Source organism: Rhea pennata, chromosome 20 (genome assembly GCF_028389875.1).
Source record: "Rhea pennata isolate bPtePen1 chromosome 20, bPtePen1.pri, whole genome shotgun sequence".
NCBI lineage: Eukaryota > Metazoa > Chordata > Aves > Rheiformes > Rheidae > Rhea > Rhea pennata.
The window spans coordinates 8,747,022-8,761,380 of NC_084682.1; the positions used below are offsets into that span (position 1 = coordinate 8,747,022).

General features: G+C 45.1%; 2 protein-coding genes across 3 annotated transcripts in view; one reads left to right on the forward strand and one right to left on the reverse strand.

Annotated features, from left to right (window-relative positions):
• Positions 1–8,386, reverse strand: part of ZZEF1 (zinc finger ZZ-type and EF-hand domain containing 1) — a 62,256-nt gene extending 53,870 nt beyond the window's left edge. The window contains exons 1-4 of one of the 2 annotated variants that reach the window (XM_062592242.1): positions 7,877–8,386; positions 4,117–4,261; positions 2,923–3,117; positions 524–695 (exon numbers count right to left, since the gene is read on the reverse strand). In XM_062592242.1, coding sequence (XP_062448226.1) covers positions 524–695; positions 2,923–3,117; positions 4,117–4,261; positions 7,877–8,233 — 869 coding nt within the window. In that variant the 5' untranslated portion in view covers positions 8,234–8,386. Of the gene's footprint in view, positions 1–523; positions 696–2,922; positions 3,118–4,116; positions 4,262–7,733; positions 7,787–7,876 lie in introns of those variants that run through there. The other variant, XM_062592243.1, reaches the window with a different exon arrangement.
• Positions 8,387–8,656: 270 nt separating this feature from the next.
• On the forward strand, positions 8,657–13,498 carry LOC134149496 (neuferricin). The gene is made up of 4 exons (XM_062592654.1): positions 8,657–8,936; positions 9,023–9,163; positions 10,026–10,212; positions 11,791–13,498. The coding sequence occupies exons 1-4, from the start codon at positions 8,690–8,692 to the stop codon at positions 12,002–12,004; spliced, it is 789 nt and encodes a 262-aa protein (XP_062448638.1). The 5' UTR covers positions 8,657–8,689; the 3' UTR covers positions 12,005–13,498.
• Positions 13,499–14,359: the final 861 nt, after the last annotated feature.

Genomic DNA, 14,359 nt, shown 5'->3' on the forward strand with positions numbered 1-14,359 from the left:
ACTTTTGCAAATATAAATAAACTTGTTGGAAATTATCTAATAATTCACAGGCTTATCTTAAAGTCATCACTGATAGTCAGACTGTAGAATTTTCTATTGCCCAGCAGCATTTCAACTGAGAAGTCATTCCTCAGAAACAAAAGTGCATTTTTTTAAGGTATGTGCTGAGATTTATTATCAAACAGCCACTAAACATTTTTGTCTAAAGACATACTGATTTTTCTAGATTATGGTAAAGTACTGCCATTGAAACACTAAGCCCTGCATCTATAATACAGGTCAAAAAGCTCAGCTACGGAACAAGGATATGTGTCAGCATGAAAGAGGCATGTATCTTACAGCTGAATACTTTTCTTGGTGGTTAGGCTTTTAAACTTTCTGCAAAGATCAGTATGACTTATGTTTTCAAATCAATTCATCTGTCACTCAGTAACTCACAGCTTTTTTCAGTTATACCCTAGTGGCTGCAAGACCGAAGGACTAACAATCCTGAAACTCAGCTGGGTATTACAGTGTCACTCACCGTATCCAGTGTGAGCGAGCACTCCCATCTGACTGCCAAAAGGATGTCGTTTCTCCATTTGTCATCTTGTCGATATCAGCAGAGTTGGATGAGGTTTCTATGTGAGTATAGCACTTTGTGACAGATTTCAGTTTGTCCGACTCTTGATTACCATTCAAGTCACTAGGGTATTCTGTAAAGGTAAAGAAAAGACATCACTCATAATATTCTTTTTCATTTGCTTGTTTTTAAGAATTGCTATACCTTACTAATAATTAAGTATCTCACAGAAACGAGCTTGTTGGTATAGAACGTAACTCCTGTAAAATTTCACAAAGCACTTCCTATACAAAATAGGAGATAGCAAAGTTTCATTTTAAATGAAGTCATGGTACTCTTAATCTACCACCTGTAGTATGAAAATACTCATTTTGCCTGGAGCTTGATAGCCTTTTCTTACTAGCCTCAACAACGCTTTACTGGCATTATGCCAACATAACAACAGATGAGAGGAAAAATTAAAGAAGAAGAAAACCTCAATCTTAGCTATTCTACGAAAGGGAAAAGTAGACTGTTTCCCAAATAACTGATTTCTATGTGGAAAAGAGAATAAAAGTGCAGGGCTCTGAAAATATCATAAAGTCAAGCTGTGAACTCAAGGAACACTCCCTTAAGGCTGTCAAGAGTAATTACCACCAGGACAGTCTCATCTGGAATGTAATAAAAGATTCATGACCTCCTCCACAAAAATAAGAAGTGTATTTTTTTCTACTGAGAAAGTCAACTTCAGGAAATAGTCGCCTTTACATAGAATCATAGAATCGATAGGGTTGGAAGGGACCTCCGGAGATCATCTAGTCCAACTGCCCTGCTCAGCAGGGTCACTTAGAGCACGTTAGTCAGGGTTGTATCCAGGCGGGCCTTGAAGATCTCCAGAGAAGGAGACTCCACAACCTCTCTAGGCAACCGGTGCCAGTGCTCCGTCACTCTCACAGTGAAGAAATTCCCCCTCACGTTCAGGCAGAACTTCCTGTGCTTCAATTTCTGCCCATTGCCTCTTCTCCTGTCACACGGGACAACTGAAAAGAGTTTGTCCCTGTCCCCTTGACAATCTCCCTTCAGGTACTTGTACACATTGATCAGATCCCCCCTCAGTCTTCTCTCCCCCAGGCTAAACAGGCCCAGCTCTCACAGCCATTCCTCACAGGGCAGGTGCTCCAGCCCTCTGATCATCTTCGTAGCCCTACGCTGCACTCGCTCCAGTAGCTCCATGTTTCTCCTGTACTGGGGAGCCCAGAACTGGATGCAGTACTCGAGATGAGGCCTCACCAGGGCTGAGGAGAGGGGCAGGATCACCTCCCTCAGCCTGCTGGCAACACTCTGCCTGATGCACCCGGGATACCATTGGCCTTCCTGGCCACAAGGGCACATTTCTGGCTCATGGTCAACCTGTCGCCCACCAGCACTCCAAGGTTTTTCTCTACAGAGCTGCTCTCTAGAAGGTCAGCCCCCAGCTTGCACTGGTGCCTAGGGTTATTTCTCCCTAGGTGCAGGACTCTGCACTTGCCCTTGCTGAACCTCAGGAGGTTCCTCTCCGCCCAGCTCTCCAGCTTGCCCAGGTCTCTCTGAATGGCAGCACAGCCCTCAGGTGTGTCAGCCACTCCTCCCAGCTTGGGATCATCAGCAAACTTGCTGAGGAGGCACTCTGTCCCCTCATCCAGGTCATTGACGAAAAAGTTGAACAGGATGGGACCCAGTACTGAGCCCTGGGGGACGCCACTAGCCACGGGCCTCCAACTAGACTCCATGCCACTGATGACGACCCTCTGAGCTCTGCCTTTCCGCCAGTTCTCAATCCACCTCACTGTCCACTCGTCTAACCCACACTTCCTGAGCTTCTCTAGGAGGATGTTATGGGAGACAGTGTCAAAAGCCTTGCTGAAGTCAAGGTACACAACATCCATTGCTCTGCCCTCGTCTACCCAGCCAGGTAGTCCATCATAGAAGGCTATCAGGTTGGTTAAGCAGGATTTCCCCTTGCTGAATCCATGCTGGCTACTCCTGATCACAAAGGAGAAAAAATACATGGAAGGTATTTTTCCAGTAACTGGTAAAAAATGTTTGACTGAACAGAAAACATCACAAATTAGTAATCATCATTCTGAAATAGGTCTGGAGAAAGCAAAAACATCCAAGAGTGCTACTCAGAATGCTGGACAGTGAGGAAATCAGTTTATTTGACTCAAAAAAAAAAGTCAGAAGCACACAGATCAACGTAATGAAAAGGCAAGCCTGTTAAAGATAAAATAAAAAGTTTTTTTTTTTTTACTGTTATATCTGTAATGTCTTCTTCAAGTATAGTTACACTATTCATCCTACAAAACAAACAAACTCACCCAAATCACAACAATTTCACATACCTCTCTCTTTTAGCAGAAGTCGATCTAAAGAATCCTTCAATACAGAAGACCGCATAGTACAGATATTGTTGAAGTACTCCAGCACTGGATACGGTATAGCAGTACTAGAAATGCGATTGCGGTGCAAGAATCTCAGTATCATCGAAGCATGAAGACCAAGGCGCTCTTTTGATTCGGAAAATATGTCAATAAAACCTAGAAACAGACATTATTTCTACCTTTGTTGCAACATTGGACAGAACTTTGAGCAATTAAGTCATCATTTTTCCTTTCTACATCTTATTGCTAGGTAAATTTGAATTAAGCATGGGAGCCAATACTGGAACTACATTCCGGATGAAGTAGCTCAAGTTTACAACATTTAGAATGGGATCATGAAAGGTGAAAGAAAAACATGTTATTAGTCACTTGAAATGTCTGAAAGAGTTCAAAACAGTCACCAAAAATCTTAGTTCTTAAGCTTATTTTGCTGCCTCAAAAGGCCCAATTTCTTGTTGTTTTTTATTTTAATATCTAGATGAAATAGATACTGCTTGGTTGAAGAGCTGATGTACCCACACTATTCACCTTGGGCTACGCTGGCATCTCACTGTGGCATTTTAGATTATTCCCAAAGAGGTACCTAAAGCTTTACACTGACTATGTAAAAAATTAAAGCTTCTTAGCAGTAGTACTCTGAATCACAGTGAAATTAGGCATGTAGAGTACCCTGCGAGTTCTCTCATCTGATTTTTCTATTAGTCAATTCTAAAACTTCTTGTCAATTCCTCCCAGGCAAACCTACCTTAGCCACTTATCGTTAAATTTTGTAAATCGGAAACAGAGTTTAGAACTTATATGCCACAGTTATATAAACTGTGAAACATGTTTTAGCAGGATTTAAGTTAGAAAACAATATAATACTAAGTACACAACTCATCATCTGAAACAGACTCAGAGGAGGATTCTTCCAGTTATCACATATAAGATCGCTACTGAATTAGTTAAGACACCAACATTTTGCAAGAAGCTCTCCATTCACAGAGAGAAGAAAGTAATGCTTACTTATGAAAGCAAGTCAGTTGGCTCCTAATTACGGGAAATCTTTAACTTGCAACAACTTCACTTGTTTGACAACAGGGAAGTGAGAATGACTTGGACTACAGCTGTGAGAAGATTAGGGAAAACAAAAGCTTTGTCACTCTGTTCTCATACCTGGAACTAGTGAACAAGCTTGCAGTTGCCTGATTACATGACTAAGCTCCCCTTGAAGATTAGCTCCACTACAGTTCTTGAGAGCCTCCAGCATATTCTCCACGTCTACAGTGCCATCTCCTTCAACATCAAATTGTGCAAAAGCCTAAAGAGGAATAAGAAAAGGAAAAATCATTTCAAGAGATTTACTTCAAGCAGTAATTCAAGTTATTTTATATAAACCTGAACAGTAAGCATTGCAAGATTATTAAATAAAATCAAAAGAATTGATTTCCTGCAGTATGGAATTCATGGCTACAGGAAACATATCCTGGTTGAAAATCTGCAATACTTAGCAAGTTTTATGGCACTTGTATTGCCTTCCTATAAAAGTCAACTATAGTTATGCTTATGTGGAGACAGCACATCATCTAGACCAGTGAATCAGCAGTATCCACCCAACATCTGTGACTATGAAGAAAGTACTCACAAAAGAACACTAAAAATTATTTCCATTAAAGGATGAGTTAGTTCTAAATGACATTTAATCCATCACTCATTATTGCTATAGCCACCTCAAACAGCATACATTCAAATTCTTTGAGATTTTAAATATTTTCTTTAGTTAAGGAAGTGTATGCTATTAGAATCAGAATTTTAAACATATATATAGCCTTCACTGTCCTCCTAAATCAAATAGTAGTTTAAAACAGTTCGACAAAGTATTTGTAAAAACCATGTAATGAGTTAGGAGTCTATAGGACTTCATTTCTTATTGAAGAAAACCATTACCAACTTCATTAATTTTGACTTTAATACAAAAAGTTGTGTTAAACATGCATAAAGAGTAATTACGCAACTACCCATTCCGTATCTTTGTGCTATAAATAAAACTTTTTAAAAACAAAATTATGAGACTTTTTTTTTCAGCTAACCTTATAAAACAGAATCAAGCTCATAAATGTAAATCTTTTAAACCAGATGTTTCAGAGAACTCATGAGCCAGGAACATACTATTAAAACCCACTAGTTATATTTTCACTAACTCCCAACTCTGAACTTGGAATTTCAAGTTCAAATACTAACCAAGCAAATTTGGCTTCTGAGAATAGATCACCTCCTAAGTGTCTGACACTAAGAGTCAAGAAATTATAGCTATTCAGGAAGAAGCTTATGTTTGAATTATGTTTAAATTATTTTGCTGAGTATCAAACCTGAAGTACCATTAAAAGCACTATCCTAGAGAGAAATACTTTGAAATAACTAGATGAAGATAACCTGCCAATTAACCATGACATAATTACACTATCTAAATGACAGCAAAGTCCTCAGAATGTAAAAGAGTTTAAATACCATATTTTACAGCTTACTAAAGCTCCAAAGGCAATTCTACAAAAGAGCTGAATTTCAACTTGGTGGTTTCACAAACTCCTGTTAAACACATGGCTGCACCTATGCTAAAAATTATCATCTTTTAAAAAAGTATATATTGTTATTACAGAGATGACTGGTGCTGGGCATCAAACAGATACCAAAGTAAAAACCAAGAGCTTAGTTTGAGTACAACAGTATAAAGGGAATTAACTGTAACAAAGATAGCTCTGGTTGCTGAAAAAGTTCAAAGTACAGTTTAGTATCAACCCACTGCTGCTGTTACAGGACTTTTCCTCATACCTGAACTCACACCTGAATACTTACTAAAATAAGGAGTGAATAAGTAAGCAAGTTTTCTGGTTTTAGTACTGAAAACAAACTACACACAAGAACACAAGAAAAGGTTGGATCTGCTGATGAAGTTATATATACAAAATTTGCATCTTAACGTAGTATTTTGTTATCTTTTATAAAAATATTTCCTATGATCTCAGTACTAGGTTGACTTTCACCCTTTTTACGGTTTAGTATAATTTAAACTCTATATTCATTTGACACCAAAGTTGCACAACTTCTACTGCTTAGATAAGCTCCCCTGTGCAACGGCGGTACAAACAAACAAAAATACTTCAGTAAGCAAACCACTACTGAGCTGTCTTCATGTCTGGGACATGTGCAAATGCAATGACAGCTTTATACATTCCAGCTGCATTCTGCTCCTTAATAAAAGCATTAAGACCAGAAGCTTCCCACCAAGCTCAACACTGAACATGAAGAAACATTAGAGAAATGTCTTTGCTGGGAAATGATGGCTAAGTTTATCTGTCCAGGAAACATGGCAAACAAAAATCACAACCTTATCTCACAGACAGCTGAGGAACTGGATGGCATGAGAATATATTTTAAATATTATTTATGAAAGTTCTATATTCCACCCTTTGTTCTTAGTAGAACTGAAGTGTTCACATTTAAAGCAAAAGTTGAATACGTTATAGGATAGCTGCTGAAGCGCTAATGGATGGATAAAACCTTTTTAATCCTTATTCAGGGTTTATCTAGCAAAGAGATAGAGTATCTAAAACAGAGGTTCGTTTGCACATAAAACATTCAATGTATTCGGTCACAGCCCCACACAGAGTAGAAAAGCTTAACAGGCAGAGCAAATCTGAATTTAGTCTATCCCGGGCAGGATTCTGTAAGCATCAAAAAATGAAACCTAGTGACCTGCCCTCAACAAGTTGACCTCTCATCAGCATAAAATACATCCTGGAAATCTAAATTACTACACCTCATGGGCTAGTGCCAGTTATAGAAACAAAGACAGCAAGGTTTTCCACTTAACTCCAACATCTCAACCTGCAGGAAAGATGAGATCTGACTGTCTACCCAAACCACTACAAACCCCTTGACAACCTCCTTTCAAAGAGCAGGAAAAAAAAACTATATTCTTCATCTTTTTTGCATGAATAACTGCAACAATCTTTCTTCTAACAGAGAAGGATCTGCAGAACAGGCAACCCTCAAAATATTCCCACAGCTGGCAAAGCTCAGTTGTTCCTACTAGCAGAAGGAACACCAATGTACTAATTTCGCACTTCCATGACAAACGAGAAAGCACTCGTCATTGCTTCTTGCAAAGGAACTTGAAATTTAGAGACAACATTTCAGTGAAATGCACAATACAGACTGGTATAAATGTTCCTATTTTTACAGCAAAATTAATCTCTTTCCATTTTCCAGTACTTGCATTACTATGTCATTACTCATTTCAAGCAGAGTATGTGTGGTTTAATAGTCAGTTTATAAAGTTATTCCACTATTCTGAAGCAATACAACGGCAGAAGGAAGTCACTGGTGAGGCTCAGGAATCGAATGCAGCAAGAAATTCAGAGAGAATCACTATCCTGAGTGTGAAATTCCCAACTAGCTATTCTAGCAACATTTTAGATGCTAGCTAGAGATTCAGTGTTCTAGATAGTAAGTTCCTTCTATCCTTTTGGGGAGCTGAAGGGAAACTGTACTCTCTCCTCACCGAAAAAACTTACCTTAAGACCTTCTGTCTGTTGAGGGACACTCGGTTAGACTACTCTCCTCCAAGCCTCCCAAACCCTCTCCTTCGCTATAAGCAACGCGGTGCCAAAGGCACACCTGGCAATTTCAGCGCCGTCTTTGGAAAGCAACCACGCGATTACGTCTAGCCAGCTTAGGTTTGCCCCTGCCATTAAGAAGCGCCTCAGAGAACTAATTTGCAGAGCACTTCCTACCTTTGCTACCACGGGCAACCGCGATTTTATTCCAAAGCAGCTGCTGAGCGCTATCACCGAGAGCAGCTGTAATGTACTAGCTGTATACACAGCGCAGGGCCCCGGCCCCGCGGGCCGCGCCGCCGCCGCCGCCGCCGCCTCACCTCCTCGCTCTCGCCGCGGGAGCCGGCCGCCAGGCGGGAGACGCTCTCCAGCACCTCGCAGAACTGCTCCAGGCTGACGGCCTCGTCGCCGCGGCTGAGGCGCTCCTCCAGCCAGCGCACGAGCGTGCTGTGGTGCCGCGACACCAGCGACTCGGGCAGCGCCGCCTCCCGCAGCCGCGCCGTGGCCTCCCGCAGCCGGGCCTGGTCCAGCAGCACCTCGGCCGGCGGCAGCGGCGGCGCCGGGCTGGCGGCGGCGGCGCCCGGCGGGAAGGGAGCGCCGGGCTGCGCCGCCGCCTCCATGCCTTCCTCGGCGCCTTCCTCCTCCTCCTCGCTGCTGTGGCTCGCCGCCGTCCCCATGGGCCGCCGCGGAGGAGCCGGTGCCGCGGACCGACGCTTCGCGTAGCCGCTTCTGCTTCCTCCTGCCGCCGCCCGCGGCTCCGCCCGGCCCGGCCCGGCTTAGTCAGCAACTTCCCGGCCCCGCAGCACCTGTCAAGCCCGGCGGCGGCGGGCGGCGGGCGCGCCACACTGCCGCCAAGCGAGAGCCGGCGCCGCAAAGCGCCCGTCCCCGCCCCGGAAAGGCGCGATGAGGCCGGCTCCCGCCCCGCACGACACTTGCCGTAAAGCGGCAAGGCAGGCCCGATAGGGAACGCTGTCGTGGCTGAGCCACACTGCCGTCAGCCGCCGCGCAGTCGCAAACGCCTTGCCGCGCTGGCCGCGCCGCTGCGCGGCGAGGAAAGTGTCGTGAGGGGTCGGGCCTCGGGCAGGCACGTGACCGCGCCCCTGGGTGCCGCGGGCGGGCGCGCGCGCGGCCCCATGTGGCGGGGGGCGGCGGTGGCGCTGCTGTGCCTGGGCGCCGCCTGCCTGCTGGGCCGCGGGTTCGATCCCCGCGCCTGGCTGCCGGGCGGCGGCGGCGGCCGCCTGCTCCGCGCCGCCGAGCTGGCGCGGTACCGGGGGGCGGAGGGCGAGCCGGGGCTCTACCTCGCCCTGCTGGGCCGCGTGTTCGACGTGGAGCGCGGCCGCAAGCACTACGGCCCCGGCGGGGCCTACAGCGGCCTCTCAGGTATGGCGGCGCCGGGCCGGGGGGCCGGCGGGGCCCGGCCGGCCTCGCTGGGGCCGGGCCGAGGCTCACCGGGCGCTGCCCCGCAGGGAAGGACGCCAGCAGAGCGTTCGCGACCGGGGACTTCTCCCCGACGGGCCTGGTGGACGACGTCTCCGAGCTGTCGCCGCGGGAGATGCTCGCCGTCCAAAGCTGGCTCTCCTTCTACAGCAGCAACTACGCGCCCGTGGGTAGGCGTCCGCGCGGGCCCGGCACGGCCGTGTCCTGCCGCGCCATCGGGCCGACACCGCGGCGGGGAAGCGCCTTAAAAGCGTGGCTGTTTCGGTGGGGCGGCGCGAAGGCGTGAGCGGAGAGCGTGCCTGCGGCGGGCCGTTGAAAGCCGGGGGAACGCGGTGCCGCAGGGCGTTAGATTCCCCCTAGGGCATGTCCACCCTGGTGATGGCTCTTCGCCTAGGCTGCCGTGGACCTTCGGAGACCAGCATGCTCCCTAAACGCGTGAGTGGCCTGAAGATGCTGGCTCTGCTCGTGGCAAACGGCTTTTTACTTAGACCTGTAGGTATAGTTTGAGATCTGCTTTCCTTTAAGTCAAAGCCTGCTGAAGAGTTTCCCTGCCCTGAGCTGTCAGCCTCAGCTCACTGCCCTGCTTTTGCCTTTGCTAAGCAAAAGCCATGGAGGCAGTGGTGCAAGTACTGAAATTAGCAGGACTAAAAAGACCCTGTAGGAGCAGCAGTGAAGGGAGAATATTTTTGGCAGAGATGCGTGTTGGGAAGACTTCTGGGTTGTGCAGCTGAAAGTGCCATTGACTTTGTCATCTGTACTGAGTCATTAGCATGTGCTTGTGCCTGAGATTGTCCTGCATGGTTTTATTAGAAAGGGTAAATGACTGTGTAAGCCAAGAATAGAAGGTACATAAGCTCAGTTCTGTTTTCAAACTGGGACATGGCAAAGATCCTCTGGAAGACTTCTGCTTCTTTGCCTTTAAATAACATTTTTTTTTTTAATGAAAAAAAAAACCCTAGAACTAGTCATTTTCCTTGCCTGGAAACACTGCAGTTGTACGCAGTTGTAATTGATCTTCTTCTTCTCTCCAAGGAAAGCTGGTGGGCAGATTCTATGACGAAAATGGAGCGCCGACAGAAGCTTTAAGGCAGGCTGAGGCTGCTATTAAGGAAGGCCTGAAATTCAAGGCAGAAAACGACCAGAGGAAGCAGCAGTTTCCACCCTGTAACTCCGAATGGAGCTCTGCTGGGGGCAGCCGATTCTGGTGCTCCAGACAGAGGTAAACTCTGCCTTCCTGCTGTTATACTCAGATCCTTTGGAGCACAGCACTTCTGCCTTTTGAATTTGATTGCGCTTAGCTCTGTTGTTGCCTCTCCTCCTAGCAGAAGTGGCATAGGAAAGGGCTCCTCAGCCGCTGTACGTCATCATCTGTGACTGAGGTCTGTTGACTTCTCCACAGAAGGACATAGGTTAGTGCTAAGGTGGTGACGGCTGGCATGGCTGAAATATGGCAGGCCCGTTCCCTTCTCCTGTATGTGGTTGTGAGCTGGGCTTTCAGACACAGGCAGAGCTGAACTGCAAGGAGCAGCACTCATGTTTTCTGCGGTGGCAGGTCAGCTGCTGCTGTTGTGTGAATCAGAGTGCCTGCGTTTTCTTTGTCAGTTCAGCTGCTGCTGACAGCCTCATCCCAAGCCCCAGGCTAGGGTTGCAGATGGGTGTAGGCAGGGCTAATGAACACATTCTCCAGTGTGAGACTGCAAAGAGGAACTCTGCTCAGTGACCTGACGAGTGGGTAAAACAGAAGTTTCATCATGATCAGTGAAACTTTTAAGAACGGTATTTCTGAGGCAACAACTCTTCTGTCACACTGGAATTCAAATCAGGGTTCAGAAGTTGCTGCAGATGCACATGATCTCCTGTCCTCAAGAAAAGAGGATAGAAAACCCATGAGGACAGTCTGCTGCATTTGAGCAGCGTTTCTCACCTACCCTGAATCCAAGGATCAGCTGGTGGTCTTGCAGGAGATTTCGCAGCCCATCTCACAGTCTATTTCTGTAACCATTTTCATTTAAAACCACATAAAAATGAGGTTAAGCTTTGAATAGTCATTTCCTGTTTGGTCTGTTTAGTTGCGTGCATCTCTTGGTGTAGGGACTACTTGTTTTAAACTGAGATCATATTGTGGACCGTGTTGCAAGATGCTTGGGCTTCGAGTACCTCACTAGCACCTTGGACCTCAGGGGATCTGCTTCTCTGCTTGAGTGAGCTAGAGTGCAGTCTTGGGACTGGATGTTGTATAGCAGCCTCTTGTGTAATAGGTTACAGGCTTAAGAAAAGATGCAACAGTTATGGGAACAGATAGGATTTGGCCCTTTAAGAGACATTATGGAATAGCTGCAAAAGTAATTGAGACTTTTTTTTCTTTTGCCCCAGTTCTCAAAATCACTGCATTGGGTTATGGCACATAAGGCAGCACGCGTTAACTATGAGCAATTAGCTACCTAGAAACAGGCACCTTGCCATTAGGCAAGCTGTGCTCTGTAGGGCGATGATTCTTTTTCCAGCAATAGAAGCAGCGGATGTAGAAGTTAGTTGCTCCCAGAAGGGCGAGAGCATGTAATAGCACTGATGAGACCAGGTCCAGGCTACAGGCTGCAGAAGCTCAGTCAACAAGAAGCTATCAGAAAGCTGTGGGATGTTGGCTGCTAGGAGTGAATTGTACATCAGTATGCATGTTAGTTCTGACTCTTGGAGGCTGTTTTGCTTTGTAGCTACATGAGTCTGTGTTCATTGGAAGCATTTTCTCAATTCTAAATTGGCCATTTGAATTGTTTTGATTTTATTTTTTCATTCTTAGCGGAGGCATAAACAGAGACTGGATTGGAGTCCCCCGGAAGCTGTATGTACCTGGTTCAAGGGGCAGCCACTGCGTGTGTGTGAGAGCTACTGGTCCCCCATCTGGACAGCTGGACTCACGTGAGCACCCTGACAAAGGTGACCTGGATAACCCTCACTTGGAGGAATATGAAGGCTGCCATCCACTGGCTGAGTCGTGTGTCCTGAAAGCGTGACTCCAAGTGCCGGATATGTATGCCTAGTCCTACAGCAAACTGTTGCACCTTGGGTGGGCAATTGCAGCTCCAGCTGCATTCCCTCCCATCTGTCAGTGCAAAGGGAGAGAGAGCAATTTCAAGTTTTTTTGCAAGTGTAATACGTGACAACGGAGCTGAGAGAAAGAGGGAACATTTTTAGCCAAGTGATGCAGTTAGTGGCTAAAAATTCAGCAATGGGAAACTTACTTTCTTCATCCTTTAGCACTATGGTATTTTTAAATCTGGCAACAAATTGTAGTGTATGTAGCCTGGACTAGATTTAAAAATTGATGCCTTGTACAGTCAGGAAATAGATGGCAGTGTACATGGTGGGTATTTGCTGTATTTCAAGGGAGCAAGTTGGTGAGCACAAGAACTACTGCAGCATCGTTGACTTCATCTTATGCACAGTCCTCCACTGTCACTCAGACTCCGTTTACTACACTGTAGTGCTAACATTCCTTCCTAAGCATCTGCTTTTCTTCAAAGAGTTTAAAGGTAGCAGAGAAGTCTGAATTTCTCCTGCAATGAAGGTTCAGAGTATCTAGGATCATGTGTAGTTTAGTTAAACAAAAGCTCTGCTTATCAAGTTGTCAGAATGCAGAAAGCAAAGGTCATAGCTGCATTTCCTCATTTGGTATTTATATTAGATGTTGAGCAAAGAAGATGTTGGAAGGTACCTATGCAGATTATTGTTTTAAACTAACCTCACCCTTCTGGTGCTCCCATTTACTGCTTTCAAATGACTCAGAGGTCAGGAATTGATAGTTTTAATTAGACTGCAGTGAAAGCTACATAACAACCTGACCATCTTGCTGTAATCTCCCCTTTTTTCCTCTTTCCATTCTAGTTTATGACACATACCCCCAATCTGATACATGTCTATCAGATTATAATCTGAGGTTGACATCCTCCCTACCCAAGGCCCAGCTTACTTAAAGGCTGTGTTTTATCACACTTGATGAAATCTATTAACTTCAATTCCTGCTAGAAGAGCAAAGCAAGCTACTACCATTTCTGTGCAGGACTAGAAAGGACAAGGGCATACCAGAGTAGGGCCCAGATACTATAAACCCAGGCTGCAGCAGGGCTTTTACTGTTTTCCTAGTCTGCTGCTAAAATAGATTACATTGCAATAGATAGCAATGGCACAGTTCTGTGCTCAGTTGTATTTGGTTCCTCTTCTTAAAGAAACAACCATCTATTATAAACATCTGGGACATGTTTATAAAGCCATTATGAGCTTTGAGCTATTTCTACCTCTCGTCCTCTCAAAAAATACCTACAATTCTAAACAATTAGTTAATAAACTAGTGCGATTACAAGAGGTCTTGCAACATCCCTTCAGAGTGAGAAAAATCACTTCATTGCATTGACAGTAAAGATGAGGTTACAACCGCCTTGGCCCAGGGCCATGCAACAGCTTAAACGTGTGTATGTGCTTATTGGAATAAATGGTTAGGGTTTTTTAAAGCTGATTTTGCTGCTTATTTTCGTTCCCCATCGCTAAGTTGTACTACAGAGGAAAAGTCGTCTAAGGCACTTAGACCAATGCATAGGGTCTTGCCTGCCATGACTGAAAGCTGTACAAGCTCATGGGTAGCAGCAAAGAGCCATCACACAGTGCTTGACTCCTCAGTCATTCTTCTGGAACTAAACTGAGCCTTAGGCTTGTGCCAACCTTGGAAATACTTGGCTTTTAGCTTAGAAGAACAGTGATTCTTTGTCTTGGCTCCTTAGTGGGCATTTTAAGGGTCTTCTGCTTTTGGGCACATGTGTCATCTTGGCGAAAAAATTACCTGTTTAGAGGTCATCAGCCCGACTGACCTCAAACTGTTCATAGTAATTCAGTAAGATTGTCACAGGGAGCACTTTCAGCAATCGCTCTTTTAGCCAACTGACTGAAATGAATGGCAAGTTCAGTGTTATATAGCTCAAAAGTTACAGCACACATAAGATTATTGAATACAAAAGCTAATTTGTAACTGTAAGGCACTTGGATTTCTAGTGATAGGGTGATAATCAGCAACATAGCTTCTAAGCAAGTTTCATCTTGCTGTATGCTTAAGTCTGCTCTTCCCAATGCAAATAGTGTTGAAATGCTGATGGGATGGTTTTGATACCTTAAGAGCCGCACAAAACCAAGTATGGGCCTACTGAAAGGTAAGACTGATTTTAGAAGTCACATATTGCTTTCAGTTTAAAAAGAAAACATTAACAACTTATTCCTCAGTTTAGTGGTGACGGGGGAAGGGACACACAACCCAAACCTTTAAAAAAGGCTCCATTCCAACACCACGAAGAAGTCATCTATAAAAACAAACAAGGAGACTC